Below are 20,849 nucleotides of genomic sequence, written 5' to 3'. Positions count from 1 at the left end.
TTCGCATTGTTTTTTTTTTTTTTTTTTTTTAATGTTTATTGGTTTCTTTTGGGTGGGGGGAGGGGCAGAAAAAGATGGGGAGGGAGAGAGAGAAACCCAGGCAGGCTTTGCACTGGCAGTGCAGAGCCCAACACAGGGCTGGATCTCACAAACTGTGAAATCATGACCTGAGCCAAAATCAAGAGTCAGGTGCTCAACCGACTGAGCCACGCAGGCATCCTTGTGCTTAGAGTTTTTGTTTGTGTGAGGGTGGAAATGAAGTGTTGAGTATTGGTGTTATTTTAGAAGTGTCCCCTGGGTCTTCCATCTCACCTCCATATTCTTTCAACAGTGTTTATTGAGCATGTTTACTTGGTCCAATCGTTGTAATAAGCACTTTGAAATATAAAGATGAGAAGGAGATAGACTTGTCCTCAGGGATACCAGTTTATTAGGGAACAAAGTCAGATACACAAATAACTTTAGTAGAATAGTCTTTTGGAAGGATCCTATGAGAGGCAAGTCAGTGTTTGATCACTGATTAGAGAAAGCAGAGGTCAGTTCTACCTGGGGTATTATTCAACAAGACTGATGGAGCCATCATCTCTTTAAGTCTGGGAGGATGATAGGGTTTTGAGAGACAAAGAGCAGTCAAGTGGAAGAAATAAATGCAGGGTCAAACACTTGGTATTTGTCTTGTAATGGAGGCTGTAGGCTGAATATTTTGGAGTAAGGAGGTACAGGAGGTAGGTAACAAACTAGGAGGCAGGTAGTCTAGGTGAGAGAATTGAAGCCTAACCTTGGGGGTTGGTAGTAGGAGCAGATTGAGGGACCAGAAGGTAGAATGGACACAATTGTACTACTGGAATAAAGTCTGGGGTAAAAATATTGGTTGTGAACTTGAGATACTGAGAGGATGTCAGTGGGTTCTATGTTAAAACAAATAGTGGGGCCTCTGGGTGGCTCAGTTGGTTAAGATTGGACTCTTGATTTCGACTCAGGTCATGATCTCATCATTTGTGAGTTTGAGCCCCGTGTTGGGCTCTGCACTGGCAGCGCAGAGCCTGCTTGGGATTTTCTCTCTCTCCCTCTGTCTCTCTGCCCGTCCCCTGTTCTCTCTCTCTCAAAATAAATAAATAAACTTAAAAAAATAGTATATGGAAAATCACCAGCACATTGTAGAAAAGTGGAAAATGCAGTTATTATTTTAAATGTGCAGTCTTCTATTAAATGTGCAGTCTTCTTTTCTAGGCTCTAATTTAGCAAGGCTATACTTTATGATAGTAAGGGTAGATACCTTTGAAATGGGCAGAGGAGTTAAATTCCTCTCAGCTTGTTGGAGAAAATGATTTTCTCAGTAGTACTCTGAAATTTGGGTGGGTTTGTACATTGAACTATACATGTTGCAGCCATGTGTTAGCTCTGTGTTAACCATGTGTTTTTTTTTTTACCTCTTCTATCATTAAAGCAAAGGTAATTACAGTACTCATGGAATGCCTTACATCAAAGAAAACAGAACTCATGTTGTCTGTTTTTCTCTTTGCTGCAAGAGTTGTGTTTTAAACTTGCCACTCCCAACTTTGAGCATAGGAAAGAGACAATAAGAAAGTGCAGGTGGTAATAGTGCCCTCTTCAGGCTCTCATTAGTACTGGTCACCCATGGTTTGTGTGCGCAGACACAAAGAGCTTTTGATTTTTCCGTTTGCTGTAGAAGTACATCCAGGAAGCCAGAAATATGGGCAGCACCATCCGCCAGCCCAAATTGTCCAACCTCTCCCCGTCAGTGATTGCTCAAACCAACTGGAAGTTTGTAGAGGGCCTGCTGAAGGAGTGCCGCAACAAGGTGAGCCATGGTTTTGTGTGTGTGTGTGTGTGTGTGTGTGTGTGTGTGTGTGTGTGTGTGTGTGTGTTGTTTCCCTTGGCAGCCACGGGGAGACACATCTTGGCCCTGATCACTCTTTCTTGGCTTTAAAAATATTGTTAATATAATGGGATACTACTGATGTTGAGATTCTGTTAACTTAGAATTAGGTGTATTTGCTTTAAATAAATATACCATTAATAGAGAGCAAGCACACTTTGCTTGATATTAACATGTATTTTTTAAAACTGAAAGATAGATATAGTTTTCAATTTTAGACATCTTATACTATTTATATAAAATCCTTATAGTTGAATTGTCTTCAACAGATTAGTCTTATGCACATGAAAATGTTTTTGCCTCTCTGTTTTAATTTGATAGAGGTGGTCTCATTATTTAGATACAAGAATTTACTGAGTGCCTACTGTGTGCCAGGCCAAAGTGTGTTGTTGGGATATTTTTCTCAATTCTACAGACAGTAATTTTTTAAAGGTTTTTTTGAGGTATACTTGATACACAAAAAAATTACACACATATTTTAATGTATACATTTTGACAAGTTTGGACATACGTATACACCCATGATAATATCAACCATAGTCAAGATGCTAAACTTATCTATCATTTCCAAAAATTTCCTTGTGTTATTTTTTTGGTTTTTGTTTGTTTCTGTGGGTAAGTATACTTAACATGAGATCTGTCTCTTAACATATTGTGAAGTGCCCAATAATCTATTGTTAATAATAGGTACTGTGTTAAAAAAAAATAGACACATAGGTAAATGGAACAGAATAGAGAGCCCAGAAATAAACCCATGACTATATGGTCAACTAATCTTTGACAAAGGAGGCCTGAATATGGAATGGGAAAAAGTCTCTTCAACAAATGCTATTGGGAAAATTGGACAGCTATATGCAAAACAATGAAACTAGACTACTTTCTTACACTATACACAAAGATAAACTCAAAATGGATTAAGTATCAAAATGTGAAACCTGAAACCATAAAACTGAAAGAGAGCACAGGCAGAAATTTCTCTGGCATTGGCCATAGCAACATCTTTCTAGATATATTTCTTGAAGCAAGGGAAACAAAAGCAAAAATACTATTGGGACTACATCAAAATAAAAATCTTCTGTACAATAAAGGAAGCAGTTAACAAAACTGAAAGGTAACAACATACTGAATGAGAGAAGATAATTTGCAAATGACATCTGATACAGGGCTAGAATATGTAAAGAACATATACAACTCAACACCAATAAAACAAATAATTCAATTAAAAATGGGCAGAAGGCATAAACAGACATTTTTCCAAAGAAAACATACAGATGGCCAACAGACATATGAAAAGATGCTCAACATCACTCATCATCAGGGAAATACAAATCAAAACCACAATGAGATATCACCTCATACCTGTTAGAATGGCTAAAATAAAAAACTCAAGAAACACCCAAGTGTTGGCAAGGATGTGGAAAAAAAGGGACCCTCATGCCCTCTTGGTGGGAATGCAAACTGGTGCAGCCACTGTGGAAAACAGTATGGAAGTTCCTCAAAAAATTAAAAATAGAATTACCCTATAATCCAGCAATTGTACTACTGGGTATTTACTCAAAACATACTCATTCGAAAAGATATATGTACCTCTATGTTCATAGCTGCATTATTTACAATAGCCAAATTATGGAAGCAACCCAAAGGTTCATTAATAGATGAATGGATAAGGAAATGGTGTATACACACACACACACACACACACACACACACACACACACACACACTAGAATATTACTCAGCCATAAAAAAGAATGAAATCTTGCCATTTGCAATAACATGAATGGATCTAGAGGGTATAATGCTAAGTCAAAGAAGTCAGAGAAAGACAAATATCATATGATTTCACTCATATGTTGAACTTAAGAAAGAAACGAACAAAGAAAAAAGACAAACCAAAAAACAGACTCATAACTATGGAGAACAAACTGGTGGTTACCAGAGGGAAGGTGGGTGGGGGGAACAGGTGAAACAGGTGAAGTGAATTAAGAGTATACTTACCATGATGAGCAAGCACTGAGTAATGTGTAGAATTGTTGAATCACTATACTGCACACCTGAAATTAATATAATACTGTTAACTATACTGGAATCAAAAAAAATAATAGATGCTATGTTGTGTAGCAGACCTCTAAAATTTACTCATCTCACATACTGAAATTTTATACTTACAGAGCAACAATTCCCTATTTCCCCCTTTTCCCCCTCTGGCAACCACCATTCTGTTTGCTTCTGTGAGTTTGACTATTTTAGATACCTCATATAAGTAGAATCATGTAGTATTTGTCTTTTTGTGACTGGCCTGTTTCACTTAGCATAATGTCCTCCTGGTTCATCCAGGTTGCTGCAAATGACAGGATTTTGTTCTTGAGCACTTGAATTGTTTCCATATCTTGGCTATTGTGAATAATGTGGCAATGATCATAAGGTACAGATACCTCTTTGAGATTCTGATTTCAGTTCTTTTGGATATATACTCAGAAGAAGGATTGATGGATTAAAATATAATCATTCTTAGTTTTTAATGTTTTAGTTATGAATGTAGTTTCTAATAAAAATAGACTTTCAACCAAGTCGGTGTACCATACTTTTTAGGACAATTCAACTAGCTTGGTCTCTACTACATCTTGTTTATTCATCAGTAGAAAAAAGATTTTCCTGCATCTTCAGTTTGTTAATGGCGGTCATTTATAGAATGAAATCAAATATACTTTCTTTTACAGAAGACATCATTGCAGTCACAAATTAGATGGATATATCAGTACTGATATTTTGAATTCAGGTATTTAAAAAAACAGCTTCTATCAGCTCACTCTGAGCCATTGGTATCCATTATTTTCCATACAATGTTGTCTTCTCTGCTATTAAGAGCATAGGTGATGCCGCCTTTCTTGAAAGAAGCCTTTTCTCTTGTCTCTGAGTTTTGTTTTCCAAGTTGAGGACATTTATTCTCAAGTTTTGAGGTGCCTGCCTAGCCAGTGACACCTTTCTTATGTCCACTGTCTGGTCCACAATGACTATGAAATACATCCCAATTTCAGAGATGTTAACATGCAGAGAAAAATGTACATAATTCGTGTAGCAGTGCCAAATGTTGGTTAGCATGTGGAGCAACAGGAGTTCTCATACTGTTGGACGTATAAATTAGTGTGACCACTTTGGAAAACGGTGTAACATTATCTAGTATTCTTCTCCTAGATCTTTTCCCTAGAGAACAGTGTAACCCAGGAGGTATGTACAAGTAGTTTACAACATTCTTTGTAGTATCCCCAAACAGGAAACAATCCAAATGCTAATCAGTAAGAGAATTAATAAATAAATTGTGAGTATATTCATATGTTGGAATGCTATACAGTGATGGAAATGGACAACAGCTATACCCATAAATGCGTGTGAATTTTACAAACAAAGTTTAATGAAAAAGCAGATCACAAAAGAAAACATATAGGCAAAACTAAACTACATTGTTTAGCAATGCAAATATAGGTGATAAGCATTTCTTTGCTTTTCTGTATAGTTCTGTTGTGTAGGTCAGGATAGTAGGCACTTCCAGAGTGGGAAGGTGATGAGAGAGGACACATGGAACGCTTCAAAGATATGGATGGGCAGTGTTTCATTTCTTAATTTGGGTGATGGTTGTAATGGTGTGTGTGATATTTAACACACATACACATGCATACATATACACACACACATAATACAGGTATATGAGATATATTTTACAGAAAAAGTATTAAAAATAACAACACTGGAAAGAAATATGCCAAAGTATTAAGAATTGTTGCTTCTGAAAGGTAGAATTAGGGGTGATTTTCTTCCTGTTCTTTAGATTTTTGTATGTCACAAATTTATAACATAACTAAATAAGTGTTAGTTAAGGACTTGAACTCAGTATTCATGCGGAGTTAGAATCAGAGGCCAGATCTTCTCTTTCTTTGCTGTGTGATTTTGGCAAGTTCCTTAAGTTCTCTGACCTCAGTTTCCTTATTAGTAAATTGGAAACAATAATAATACTTTACTCATAGAGTTGTAGTGCTTAATACAGTGCCTGGTACACAGTAATAAAGGTTGCAATGATCATTACACAGTGTGTGTTTTTTGGTATTTTTATAATAAGCATTTGGAAATTTTACTTAAAAGTAAATCATTTGACCTTAATTTTTGATCCCTTTGACAGGTACTTCAGATGTATTTCTAGCATTAAATACTTGAAGGTTTGTTTGGTAAGATCAGTTAAACAATGAGAATCAGAGAATCTCAGAAGTGAGCATGACCAATTTTATTTAACTTTTTTCAGTTCATAAATGAAAAAACTTAATCCAGAGTGAGGACATCACAGAAAGAAGAAGTAGGCCCAGGATCATACAGTGATTGCTGTTTTCTTATCTTTGAAACTAAACTTTAAAAATATAAGGGCGCCTGGGTGGCTCAGTCGGTTAAGCGTCTGACTTCAGCTCAGGTCACGATCTCACGGTCTGTGAGTTTGAGCCCCGCGTCGGGCTCTGGGCTGATGATGGCCCAGAGCCTGGAGCCTGCTTCCAATTCTGTGTCTCCCTCTCTCTCTGACCCTCCCCCGTTCATGCTCTGCTTCTCTCTGTCTCAAAAATAAATAAACGTTAAAAAAAAAAATTAAAATATATATATATATATTTATTTATTTACTGTGAGGGGAAGAGAGAATCCCAAGCAGGATCTGTGCTGTCAGTGCAGAGCCCAACCTGGCGCTCGATCTCCTGAACTGTAAGATCATGACCTGAGTCAAAATCAGGAGTTGGATGCTTAACCAACTGAGCTACCCAGGTGCCCCTATAACTAAACTTTTTTTTTTTTAATTAATTTATTTTTTTTTTAATTTTTTCTTTTCAACGTTTATTTATTTTTGGGACAGAGAGCGACAGAGCATGAACGGGGGAGGGGCAGAGAGAGAGGGAGACACAGAATCGGAAACAGGCTCCAGGCTCTGAGCCATCAGCCCAGAGCCTGACGCGGGGCTCAAACTCATGGACCGCGAGATCGTGACCTGGCCGAAGTCAGACGCTTAACCGACTGTGCCACCCAGGCGCCCCTATAACTAAACTTTTAAAGAATGTACCATAACCTGACGTACATGGTGGAGAATAAATATACTGTGTCTCTTGGTCTTGTTCATCTTGTCCTTCCCAGCCCAGCAGATGTGCTGTGCAGGTGGCCACAACCCTCTCTAGTTGCACATGATCCTGCTCACTGGGTTATCTAATCCTGCTGACTGATTCCTTGTAGACCAAGAGGATGCTGGTGGAGAAAATGGGCCGAGAGGCTGTGGAGCTAGGGCACGGGGAGGTGAACATCACAGGGGTGGAGGAGAACACCTTGATTGCCAGCCTTTGTGACCTCCTAGAAAGGATCTGGAGTCATGGGCTACAAGTAAAGCAGGTAAGGAATGTGTAGACTCTCCCTGCTGAGCAAACTGTCTTTCTGTTTTCACTGACTAGCTTTCCCATACTTCTCCAGCTGGCTGGCTTTGAAGAATGGTGCATGGCATGGTAGAGTGAGACTTGAAATAGCTAAACAAACTAATAAGTAAATAAATATGATCCTATTTATTTTTTTTTTTAATTTGCTTCATAAACCTGTGTGTTTGTGAAGACATTTTTAGAGTGGCATCTTCCTTTTTGTGAATAGAGCTGAAGGCCAAATTGATAGATCCTTTTTGGCATCTGGCCCTAGTCTGGAAATGGAACACAAAAGAGAGAACTTGGAGCTCCTAAGTACCAGATGTCCTCTAAAGGTCCTTCAGTGTACATTCCCAGTGGAAAAAGGTCTGTCATTAACATTTCTTTTATATGCAGATAGCTTAACTATCTAAAGATTTGAGAAAGGACTGAATGACACTAAGTTTGATTTTTACTGCTGAATACCAGAGAATTTCCTTATTTCAGAATACTCTACAATGAGTATTTGGTTAAGATGGACAACTTTTATTTTTATACATTTTTAAATTTGAGAAGAACTTGAAATCTTTTCAAAAGCAGTTTTAATATGGATAAATTAGAAAATATATGTAAGTATGTTGCAACTATTTTTTTGAGAGCCAACAGTGTCCGGCACTGTTGTAGGCACTTGAGATACCTAAGTGAACAAAACAGACCAAGATCTCTGCCCTTCTGGAGTTGTCATTGTTATGGGTATAGAGACAGTTTACTACATCTGTTCTTCAAGACATTTTTCTATGCACATATACCCATATACAGTGTATATTTAAAAATTCAACTACAGTGAGATACCTTTTCACATCCGCTAGGATAACTAAAAAAAGACAGACAAAACAAGTTTAGTAAGGATGTGGACAAATTAGAACCTTCACACATTGCTGGTGGGAATGTAGAATGGTGCAGCCACTTTGGAACATAGTCTGGCAGTTCCTCAAAATGTTAAACATGGTGTTATCATATGACACAGCAAGTTCACTTCTAGCTGTGTACTCAAGAGAAATGGAAATATGATGTCCATATAAAAACATGTACTCAAATGTTCATAGCAGCCTTATTCCTCAGAAGTAGAACAATTCAAATGTCCATCAGTTGATGAATAGATACACTAAATGTGGTATGTCTGTACAATGGAATTTAATTCAGTAGTAAAAGGAATGAAGGATGATAGATGGTTCAACATACTAAGCGAAAGAAGCCAGTCACAAAAGACCACATATTGTGTGATCCTGTTTATATAAAATGTCCAGAATAGACAAATTCGTAGTCAGAAAGTAGATTAGGAGATGTCAGAGGCAGGAGGGAAGGAGGAATAGGGAGTGACTGATAATTCTTTTTGGGTGATGACAATGTTCTAAAATTAGGTAGTGGTGATGGTTGCACAACTCTGTGAATGTACTAAAAACTGGATTTTTTTTTTTTTTTACAGAAAATTGTATAACTTTATACATGTGAATTTTACGGTAACGTGAATTATATCTCAGTAAAACTGTTTTTACAAAAATCTAGATGGGATCATACTGTACATAATGTTTTGTAACTTGCTTCTTCTTTTTTTAACCTCAGAATATTTTTTCTATGTCCTTATCTAATTTTTAGGTGATACTGTAATGTTTAAGAGTTCAAACTAGGAATCAGATAGACATGGGTTTGATTCCCAGTTAATAACTTTATAAGATTGATCAAGATATGTAGCTTTTCCAGGCTTCTGTTTCTTCCTATATATGATGGAATTTTTAAAGTACCCACCTCCATAGGATTCTTGTGAGGATTTAAGATAGTTCATGTGAAGCACTGAACTCAGAGCCTGGAATGTGGGAGGTGCTTTGTAAATGTTTACGGTCATTACTCTTCTCAGATCTCAGTTTTAGTTACTGTATCTACTGTATACATTTTCCATATTTGAATCAATCCTTTATTACCGGTCATTTAGATTATTTCTGATTTTTTAATATTATAAACAATAATGTGATTATAAAATTTTTTAAATGCTAAAAATTGTGCATCACCAAATTCCTAAAATTTTGAGATTCCTGTAGTATAATAGCAACACCATGGGCTTTGGAGTCAGGAGGCCTGGGATTTTTGAATCTTAGCTCCACTGGATGACTTCCAGTAACTTGTGATTTTTGAGTTTCATTTTTTTTATCAATACTATAGAGTTAATCAAGTCTACCTTTGAGGGTTATGATAATTAGATATAATACAAATAACCTGGCGTGTGGTAGGTATATAACATATGAAAGCTATTATGCTAGGTTCTACATGAAGAATTTGTTTCTTTTCTTTATAACAAATGAATAGAATATAAATAATCATTTTATCAATTTCCTTGAAGTTGAGCGAGCCTGGCACTATAGTTGAGCTCTTCAGCTTTTTGGTAAAACATACGCCACCAAAACTTTTTAATATTTGCCATAAAAATTTCTAGAGCATTAGTGAGACTTCTCCTGCAGTTTAAGAACTAATAACCATACCATGTTCTAAACCTGTCCTCTGAGGCTTTGTAGCCATATTCTGCAAAAATTCCCATAGTATAAGGAATATCTTTTGGAGCCAATTTGATTCCCTTCTCAGTTTGGATGGATAGGGGCTACTTGTTTAGTGAGAAACTAGTTCAAAATAATGGGGACTTTTCAGTTGAGGTCCCATTTTGTTCTGAAGTCTGCATTTGGAGTGCTAGAAGTAAAGCACTAACAGTGTCACCAGAGGGAAGCAAGGGTATGTGCTTTTTTGGCAGGTCATTTATACCCTCAAAGACACACGGATGTTCAGCTGAGGATTGACCAAGACTATCTATGTTGGGTTTCTACAGCATGTCCTCCTTAGGCCTCTACTTTGCTAGCTTGTGTGTAGAGCGCTTCTCTCCTGCTTAGACATTCTTTGGTTATGTCCTAATCCAAAAACTATAACCTGGTTACCTGGTCTCCATCATGCAGATTATGCATGATCATGCAGTGACCAAATTTACTCTCAGAAGGTGATTTTACTGCCCCCTTCTGAGGGCACCTTACTGATCAATTACCTATTTTATCTACTTAGAAAGTAGAGAGAATCCAAACAGCAGGTTTTGCTGCTAGCTTTCTAAATTTTGTTATTATACAACTGTCTACACGCAGGGCTGCCTTCAGCAAGTCCTCTTAAGCTCTGTTATCTTCACAGCTCTCTTTGGCTTTCAGTGACATTTTTCAAGGAGATGTGTATCCTTCTCTAGTATATTCTTCTGACAATAAGAGGTGAGGTTTGGTTTTTCATACTGGTTTTGTAACTGCTGCCCTTGGGGTAAGTGAGAAGGGGTTGTTTCGTACCTTCCATGTATATGACATCCCTGGAGAATCTGGTGCTACTTAGATCTTGCTATCTCTATATAACTACCCCAAATGGGTGGTTAGGCTAAATTGAACCTTGCAGTCTCAATCAGCCTCTTCAAAAGAGGAAAAAGAATAATCCATGTCTCCTGAATTAGAAAGACCCCCCCTGAATTAGAATTAGCAGCCCAGCTGCTGCTCTCTCACTCCTGCCTTTGCTCTCCCTCCTCATGAGTAAAATCACTGTGAGCCAGGGCATCCTCCTGGCATGGCAGCCTGGTGTTGCTCTAGCCTTTGGCTCTTCAGTATCATTGCCTCTCTGGTGACCAGCTATATTTAGTGTGTGTCACATTCACACAATTCTGTTAAGGGAGGCTGCCTTCCTGGTCTTCCTAGATTCTGAGATACAAGTGACAAGCCAAAGTCCCTTTCAGGAGCCTACTTTAATGGTTTTGGTGGATAAGTGGATGGATTTCTAGAAGTTGAATTATTAAATCAAAGAGTGTGAGTATTTTAAGCTCTTGCATTGTCTTTCATATTTATTGTATTAATATACCAGTTAGTGTATAGGGGTTGTAAGTCTCACTGATGTTGTTAAACATTATTTTTTCCCCAAATATTTGTTTTTTTGATGAATAAAAAAATAGTCGTTTCTAGTTTTAACTTGTGTTTTTTAAAAAAATGCCATGATGATTATTCGGTTTTGTTTTAAGCTGTCTAAATCTTTTTTCTTTTCTTTTTTTTTAAAGCTGGTTAAATCTTGTAGGATATCCAAACATACAGCAAGTTTATGTCACCAACTTGCTGATTTATAGATGAGGGTTTTTCTTCCATTCAGATGCTTGCTTTTTTCTCCTAAGATAGATCAAGTTGGTGGATGGAAACAAAATAAATACTCAGTATTCTCAAGGGACAAATCTTGAGACCTTAAAATCTTCGCATTCATTTGAGAGCATAAAACTTTCTTCAGAAAGTATAACTTCAAAAGTTAAATCTCTTTTAGACAGTCTGTATAGCATCATTATTGATAGCAGTGGTTCTGATATTAGATAGATTGAAGCTTGAATCCCAACACTCTGCTTACTAGCTCTGTGATCTTTTACATGTTACTTAATCTTTGATCCCCAATTTGACCTTGTCTAAAGAAAATGAGGATAGAGCTACCTATCTTGTAGTATTGTTGAAGCATTGAATAAAATATATTTTGAACATTTAATGTAGTACTTAGTTTATAGCAAGCCTCAAGACATGGTAACTTCTATTATTATTACTATTCTTTAAAAATACAGAACTAAAGTCATTTATAAAATTATTATAATAAATCCTACTACTAAAACAAACATAATACTGCATTTATATTATGTCAGCTATATAGAAACATTTACCATGAATCTGATATAAAGTTTTTTTTTTTAAGTCACATACAAGGGTCACTGTGTACTGCAGGATGGCTAGAAAAAGACAAAACAGTTACTGGATGGCCAGCTGGGCTCACTCACCACCTAGGCAAATTGCTCCCTCACATCAGGCTTGCAAATGCTAATCAAATCTGTGCCTTGGTAAAATGACAAATTGCTACATGTCTTAGTTTAAACTGCAACTTTTACATTTCCAAATGCTAAGGTTCTGTTACACTGACTGTAGTTAAGTACCTGCAGCCTTCTTCAACTTTACCTTCAAGAGTAAATCTTCATCTTAGTGACAGCTTCTCCTCAGCCTACACTAAAGACAATAATGCCTTTAAGTATTTAAGGAAACTCAGGAGTTGTCATGGAATCTTATAGACTGGGTATTAGCTCCTATGTACAAAAGCCATCATGCTCTACCCAAGCTAGCCTTTAACCAACTCAGAAGTTGGTAGGTTATTTGCTTTTTTCTTTCTTATAAACTGGCCCATTCACAGATTCTGTGTGGCCATGTCCTCCTTCCTGTTTCAAGTGGTGGGCCACTTCTCTTTTCTCCCTTCCATTCTTCTTTATATTTCCTCTGCATTTTAGTAGGGGGATGTATTTGTATGTGTTGCACTAGGTGTACATCAAGATAAGACATAGTACAGATATTTTTTACTAAAAGCCCATATCTATATGTTTTATCTATGACTCTGTTCACTGGATGCCTTGGTCTCTGAAATCTAAACTGACAGGAGTTTCGGGGCACCTGGGTGGCTCAGTCGGTTCAGCACCCAACTTCATTCGGGTCATGGTCTCACAGTTCATGGGTTCGAGCCCCACGTGGGCTCTGTGCTGAGAGCTCAGAGCCTGGAGCCTGTTTTGGATTCTATGTCTCCCTCTCTTTGCCCCTCGCCCGCTCATGCGCTCTCTGTCTTTCTCTCTCTCTCTCTCTCTTAAAAATAAATAAATATTAGAGAAAATTTTTTTTAACTGACAGGAGTTTCTTCTCCCTTGTGTTGGTTCCAGGGGAAATCAGCCTTGTGGTCCCACCTGTTACATTATCAGGAAAACCGGCAGAGAAAACTCACATCAGGAAGCCTCAGTACCTCAGGTAAGTTGGTCTCTGTAGCATTGGGGAGAGCCCCCTTCATCCATTTTCCCATCTCCCACTGGAGTGATCATCTGCGGTAGACTATTCCAGGTCAATGAAGCCTTTGTCTGGAATGTTTTCTTTTTTAAATATTAAGCTACTTGGCTCTCTGACCACAGAGTATGCCAAAGCAATGGGGTTTGCTTTCATGATGTGCTTCTATACTTTTTTTTTTTTTTTTTGAGTAAATTCTACACCCAACATGATGCTTAAACTCGTGACCCTAAGATCGAGAGTTGCATGCTCTACTGACTGAGCCAGCCAGGCGTCCCTGTCTCTATACCCTTTTGATGAGTGAGATAGGTGACTTATATCAGCAAAAGGCCAGTGTTTGTAAATTTTCTTTTTTAACATTTATTTATTTTTGAGACAGGGAGAGACAGAGCATGAACAGGGGAGGGTCAGAGAGGGAGACACAGAATCTGAAGCAGTCTTCAGGCTCTGAGCTGTCAGCACAGAGCCCAACGCGGGGCTAGAACTCACGGACTGCAAGATCATGACCTGAGTCGAAGTTGGCCGCTTAACTGACTGAGCCACCCAGGCGCCCAAGGCCAGTGTTTAAATGAATTTAGGTTTTCAGTGAATTTGTGTGTTACCGGTGTCCTGTGTTTGGAATAGGTTGTCTTCATAGGTTTTTGTTTTATTTCTCTGAAATGGGCATTGAGATGATCTATCAGTTAAGAGAGCCTGTTTGTCAATGTGTTCTACCTTGGAGTTCCTCAGAGTCAAGGCCTGATGTGAATGATCCCTTAAACACTTCTTTTTCCATTTCTAATTTAATAAAAATATTAGAGTTGGCAGGGACCCCAGAGATTATCTAGTCCAGCCCCTTTATTTTACAAGAGGAGGAAACCGGGATCCAGGAGGAATTGAATTTTTTCAGGATCACACAGGGCATTCATGGAAGAGGCCAGATTAGGAGCCAGACCTCTTGTCTCCTGGTCTGGTGTTCATTCTGTAGTGCCCCTTCCAAGACAATACTCCTCCTTCCTTTACTTCTTGGCAGCATCTCCCCTTTGCATCATCCTTCATTTTCTTCTCTCTGCCAGGAAGTTTGTTTACTTTTCTTGGGTGTTCTTATCCTAATGGTAAAGATCAGTTCAAATGGAAGTAAAGAGATAGGCATGAATTCCGTGGTTTCTTTCCTCTTGAGCTAATTGACTTCAGCTAGCACTGAAAGTGGGGAGAATAGTTGGCTGGAAACCAGGTACAAGAGCTTCCTAAGCAGCTTGATGAGGAGTTCTTTCATCTATTCTCTGGATATTAGAACAAAAATTCTTCTCAGGAAGGCTATAGAAGTTACTGCTGAGGGATAGACTATATAGCCAAAAATTCTCAACAGTTAGATGATGAAGATACTATGTTTTATGTATTGGACCAGACATATGGATATAAATATACAAGCATACCTCAGAAATATCGTGGGTTTGGTTCTAGACTACCACAAAAAAACTGAATATTATAAGGAAGTGAGTCAGGTGAATTATTTGGTGTCCCATTGCATATAAAAGTTATATTAATGCTACACTGAAGTCTGTTAAGTGTGCAATAACATTATGTCTAAAAAATGTATATACCTTGATTTAAAAATATAGCTAAAAACAATGCTAACCATCAGTTGGAGCTATCAGCAAATCATAGTCATGGATCACAGATCACCATAACAAATACAATGACAATGAAAAATTTTGACATATTGTGAGAATTACCAGAGTGTGACACAAAGACATGAAGTGAGCAAATGCTGTTAGAAAAATGGTGCCAGGGCACCTGGGTGGCTCAGTTGGTTAAGTGTCTTGAGTCTCTTGATTTTGGCTCAGGTCATGATCCCAGGGTTGTGGGATTGAGCCCTGTGTCGGGCTCTGCACTAAGCATGGAGCCTACTTGGGATTCTCTCTCTCCCTCTGCCCCTCTTTCCCACTCATGTGCTCTCTCTCTCTCTAAAATAATAATAATAGGGGTGCCTGGGTGGCTCAGTCGGTTAAGCACCCGACTTTGGCCCAGGTCATGATCTCATGGTTCACAAGTTTGAGCCCCACATCAGGTACTCTGCTGTCAGCACAGAACCTGCTTAGGATCCTCTGTCCCCATCTCTTCCTGCCCCTCCCCCGCTCTCTCCCTTTCTCTTTTAAAAATAAATAAAAACATTAAATAACAATAATGATAATAAAAATGGTGCCAGTAGACTTGCTTGACACAGCGTTGCCAAGCTGTTTTGCAAAAAACACAGTATCTGTGAAGCACAATAAAGCAAAGCATAATAGAATGAGGTATGCTTGTGTCTAGAGATCCTAAGCATTCTGGAACATGTTCTTTACGCATTTGCTTGGCTCTTTTGTAGCACATTTTGAGGCAAGACCAAGTACATGAGTAGTAGCTCCAAATGGAAATAGTGCTTCCATAGGTTAGTGATGAGAACATGCTGGATTAGGAGCTAGAAGATCTGTGTTCCCTCCAGTCCTGATTTTGCCACTTGGTGACTGAGGCAAAGCAGTGTTCTCTGAATCAGTTCCCTTCTCTGTGATACTTTCCTTGGCTATCTAACATTAGAGGGTTAAATGAGATAATACGGGTAAGAGTATAACATCTGATACCTAGTAGGTACTTAATAAATATTCATGAAATGCTAAGTGTTACCAAAGTAACCATTTCCTGTACAAATTTGGGTAATCAGCTCTTTGGATAATCCTGTCTCTTGAGACATGAACAACTTTTTTGTTCTAGGAATACTTCTTGATTCAGAACGGAGGAAGTCTGATGCCAGCTCAGTCATGTCTCCCCTGCGAGTCTCCCTCATTCAGGATATGAGGTCAGTCTGGGTTCATATATAATAAGCCACTAAAAGCCTGTTTTCAGTTACTCCTTAGGTGTCTACTTTATTTTTTTTAATTGAAAAAAATTTTTTTAAATCTTTATTTACTTTTGAGAGAGGGAGAGACAGAGTGTGAGTGGGGGTAGAATACAGAGAGAGGGAGACACAGAATCCAAAACAGGCTCCAGGCTCTGAGCTGTCAGCACAGAGCCCGATGTGGGGCTCAAACTCATGAACGATGAGATCATGACCTGAGCTGGAGTCGGACTGAGCCACCCGGGCACCCCAGGTGTCTACTTTAAATAGCAGGGTCTCAGTGACTTGGGCTTCTATAGGCTCTCTGTTAACCAGGAAGCCCTCCTTATTGGTCTTGTGCTTCATGATGCTGTTGTAGAGCTATACAAGCAGTTGGGTTTCCTGACAGTTTTGGCGAATTATACCAGAGTTATCACAAGACCTTAAGGTTCCAGGGTTAGCTTGGCTTTTTGAGAACTGTGTTATTCCCCCTCAGCCCCCCAAATTGTAGTGAGCCTATCTGCAAAGCTACATGGAAGCTGAGGATTTAGAGAACAAGAGAGATGGGCTCTCACCAGGCTTCCTTGACTTTACAGGGGAGGTATTAGTAGTCAGTTCATTTTCTACCCCACTCCCCATCTCCTTTTTTCTATTCTCCCTCAGGCACATCCAGAACATCGGGGAAATCAAGACTGATGTTGGAAAGGCTAGAGCGTGGGTGCGATTGTCAATGGAAAAAAAGTTACTTTCCAGACACCTGAAGCAGCTTCTCTCAGACCATGAGCTCACCAAGTAAGGCCATTCCACCTAGATTAGAACCAGGCTCCCAGGAATGGTGGGAGAGATTGGAAACTCCTGTGTGGGAAGGGAGACTATTCACTACATCATTTCTGTTGTGTTCAGCTGAACTCAAATTGCATATGAAGGTTTTGTAGCTTTTCCTCTTCTCCCTCTTTATCTATAGAGGAAAAATTCTATGTTTGTTCTTCCTACCTTTTTTAATCTGCATGTCCCCAAATAGCTTTCTTAAAGAGATAATGAGAAGGATGGGGTCCTTATTGGGTACTTGAGAGTTTTGGGGCTCCCTTCTCCTTACTGCACCCAGGTGATTTGTATACCTCTTAGGCACAGGGCATTTTTTGGTCTCTTTCCTGTCCTAGGGAGGAAAGGATTAGAGAATGAAAAGAAAACTTCTAAGAGCTCCCCTTATCTGTTTTGTTCTCTCCTGAGCTCAGGGCCAGCCCAAGTCCTTGCTCTTTCTCTTTCCACCCTGTCTGAGTCTCCCTAGAGCTCAAAAGGGCTTTCAGTTAACCTTCCTAGGCCCTCTCTCTCCACGCTTTCCACCTAGAAAGAGGAAGGGGAGAGATTCCATCACACTCACACTCGCAGGGGCCATTAGCCTACAGTTCCCTTCTCTGGATTTGATATTCCTTGTATACTTTCTGTACCCTAGTTACCAGGGGAGGAGCAGGAAGGAGGGCTGTCCTTCTCTGCCTCTTGGACTACCACCTCTCTACCTTTTTCTATGTTTGGCTCTTTCTTCATTGGCAAACCTGTTGGGCACTTTTGTTTAACATTTCCGTAGACATCTTTTCATGGTGTCCTTTATTATTGACTTCTCCAAGGATGATAAAGCAGAGGAGTGGACCTTGGTGAAATTTAGTGTAGCCAGTTGATTAAACCTGCAGAATCTATTTTTATTCAAAGTGAAAATAAAATTTTTTAGATTGTTTATTGTGTATAAATAACAAGCAAGAATTAGGTTTAAAACTTTGATAGGTTAGAGTGCTTACCTTGAGAGGTTTTAAAACAGCAATTCTTACAGAACTTAAAAATTAAAAAAAATTTTTTTTAATGTTTATTTTTGAGAGAGAAGGAGACAGAACACAAGCAGAAGAAGGGCAGAGAGAGAGGGGAGACACAGAATCCAAAGCAGGCTCCTGGATCTAAGCTGTCAGCATAGTGCCTGATGCGGGGGCTTGAACTCAAGAATGATGAGATCATGACCTGAGATGAAGTCAGCCGCTTAACTGACTGAGCCACCCAGGCGCCCCATTAAAGCACTTAAATTTGATTGCCTATAGATACATAAGGGTTTAGGAATAAAATTTGGAGATTGGGAGAACAACTAAAAGAGAACAAGTGAACATGTTAAGTGTGGAATTTGGAATGGACGTGTTTGAATTCCAGCTTCTGGGGACAATTGTGCGTGGTTAAAAAAAAAAGAAAAAAATCAGTGTAGCAGGACAGGGCAGCAAGTCTTTCCTGCTGGCCAGTGTGGGCGTCGTCATCAGGAGGACAGATAGGCATCTGAGAGGGGGTCAAGCGTAAGAACTTTGTGAAGTCTGGGGCAGTGTATAGGTCTAGGGTATGTTTGATCTTAAAGGCCTAGGCAATAGCAAATAAGGCACAGACCTTGGTCAGGAGGCTAATTTTTCTTTCTCTTTCTCTTCTTTTCTCTTTTTCTCTTTTTCTCTTTTTCTCTTTTTCTCTTCTCTTCTCTTCTCTTCTCTTCTCTTCTCTTCTCTTCTCTTCTCTTTTTCTTTCTTTCTTTTTTAAATTCTGGTTTCTTTAAACCATAGCCCTATTAGAGGAAATAAGCTCAGAAGTTACTCAGTCCTAGAAACTTTCCATCTGATATCCTGGCCCCAGTGCTGCTCCAGTGAATGGAAAATGAGTTTTGCTGCCACAGATTGTATTTTGGATGGGGTATGGGGAGAAAAAAGGGGCCTTTCATCAAAACCTGCTTACTCCTTCTCCCTATCCTGTTCTCTCTTATCTTTCTCTTCAGTCGACTTAAAGTTTTAGCCACATCATACCACTCACCCTTCTCAGGATGTCTTTAGTCCTTTCAGGGCCTGGTCAGTTTTCTTTGCCAGAGTTTGCCTAGATGCTCCAGAGACTTGGTCTCTTCTTCCTCCAGGCACCCATAGCATTTGTCACAGTATTTGTTCAAACCTGCTTCACCACTGATGGGCTGTATTATTATCTAGTTGCTTGCTGCTTATTACAGTTTGCTTTCATTGAGGGCATGAATGAGCATGCTGCCTAGCACCTAGAAGGTATTAAATTGGGCACATAAAATGTGTGCATAACTGCACAGACAGGAGGAGGTAGCCTTGGAGAGTGTATCTTGATAGAATGGTCCTGACTCTGCGATTTCCAGGTACCCTCCAACACTGTTGGCAGCTTGGAGAAGGGGGTAAGGTTGAGGCAGGATAAGGGAGCTGTATAGTTTAGGGGGAAAAGTTAGCTCCTATACAGTGAGCTCACGTGGTTTCTCCTTGACCTCCCTACAGTGATGCTGTGTGGTAGCTGCTCTACCTTGACAATCACTTTGCATGACTGCCGTGACCTTATACCATCCTGTTCTGTTTCTCCCCCTACTCTTTCCAGGGTGTTGGCTTCCACATTCCTCAGTTCTCTGCATGCACACACATTCTTTTCACGCTTTTTCTCTCACTTAGTGATCTCACCTATTCTCATGACTTCTGTTACCTATCCGGTGACTTCCACATCTGAAGCTCAAGCTTTGACTTTTCTTCTGAGCTCCAGTCCTGCATTTATTTCCATTCAGATATCTTACCTTTAGCTCAGAGAGAACAAAACCAAGTTCCACAGAGTCTTCACCATAACCACCTTTCAAATTTTTTTTGTTAATGTCACCACTCTTCTCTCTGAATCTGCTTTGAAATTTGGAGTCTAGTTTGACTCCTTGCTTTGCTTTACCTTCCACATGCACATTTCAGGTCCTTAACTTCTGCCTCCACCTGTTTTCTTATCTGGTGCTGCTGTCTTAGTTTTACTCATATGCCCTTTCACCCCTCAGCTACACTAAAATGAAATTATCTGTAACTGGTTGTGGCTTTCTACTTCTAAGGTAAATTGCCAAAACTGACTACTTGTAGGGCAAGTTGCAAACTCTTTAGCCTGAATATTTAGAGTCTTTCTTCATTTGACTGTGGCCTAACCTTTCAGCCTCATTGCTAACTGATCACCTCCCTGGGTCCTCAACTCCAGCCAAACTGGTTTTCACACCCCGTCCTCTTTCTTCTGCAACACCTGTCTAAATTCATGCTGTCCTTTGGGCCTCTCCTTTTCTAGGACCACTGAAGCTTATTGCTCTTTAAATTCCCAGAGAGAGCCTTTCATTTGCACCTCATTATGGGCAGTGTTATACCATGGCCTTTACCTAATTGATTCACCTGGACTGTATTTGAGGATAGGTGTTTCTCTCTCCAGCACCTGCATATAGTAGGCCCTGGCTGGTGAATTAATCTCTTGGGTGTGCCTTATAAATAGAACCTCACAGGTTTACTAAATCTCTACCTCTTTGGCCATGGTGATTGCAGTCTTGGCAGCCAAGATGGTTACCTTCTTGGATTCTCTGTGTGTTTCTCTGTGCTGAAGGCCTGTGCACATGGCTATTTATGTCCCCTCTATTTGGGGAAGGTATCATTACTGTTGCAAAGTGTCTACAATGTCAGGCAAAGGAGTTGGCCTTTGATAAATAAGTGAGGATGGGGATGGGGATAGGAGAAAATTTGAAAAGAGGGGAAGGGCATGATGTGTGCAGCTCTTCCTTGCCTGTGACCTGGGTCATTCCCTTTATTAACTCTGAAACTGTCCTGTGCTTACATTCACATTCAGAACAGTGTTCTGACTCAGGGGTCTTAGGTCTGCTGAGGGTGTGAGGCTGGCTCTGGTAATGAATGGCAGTCACAGACCTTCTGCCATTGCTATTCCCACAGCACACACTAGCTAGTGATGCCTTAGCTAGAAGCCTGAGAAGGCCTGTGTCATCCCTG

General features: G+C 39.4%; 1 protein-coding gene across 6 annotated transcripts in view; it reads left to right on the top strand.

Moving 5' to 3' along the window:
• Window positions 1-20,849, top strand: part of DENND5A (DENN domain containing 5A) — a 118,818-nt gene that overhangs the window by 90,317 nt on the left and 7,652 nt on the right. For all 6 annotated transcript variants that reach the window (XM_023239551.2, XM_023239548.2, XM_023239547.2 and 3 more), the window contains 5 exons: window positions 1,691-1,822; window positions 7,157-7,309; window positions 13,091-13,175; window positions 15,939-16,023; window positions 16,705-16,833. In XM_023239551.2, coding sequence (XP_023095319.2) covers window positions 1,691-1,822; window positions 7,157-7,309; window positions 13,091-13,175; window positions 15,939-16,023; window positions 16,705-16,833 — 584 coding nt within the window. The remainder of the gene's footprint in view (window positions 1-1,690; window positions 1,823-7,156; window positions 7,310-13,090; window positions 13,176-15,938; window positions 16,024-16,704; window positions 16,834-20,849) is intronic.

This window comes from Felis catus, chromosome D1 (assembly GCF_018350175.1).
Source record: "Felis catus isolate Fca126 chromosome D1, F.catus_Fca126_mat1.0, whole genome shotgun sequence".
Lineage (NCBI taxonomy): Eukaryota > Metazoa > Chordata > Mammalia > Carnivora > Felidae > Felis > Felis catus.
This window is presented reverse-complemented; position numbering and strand designations above follow the sequence as displayed.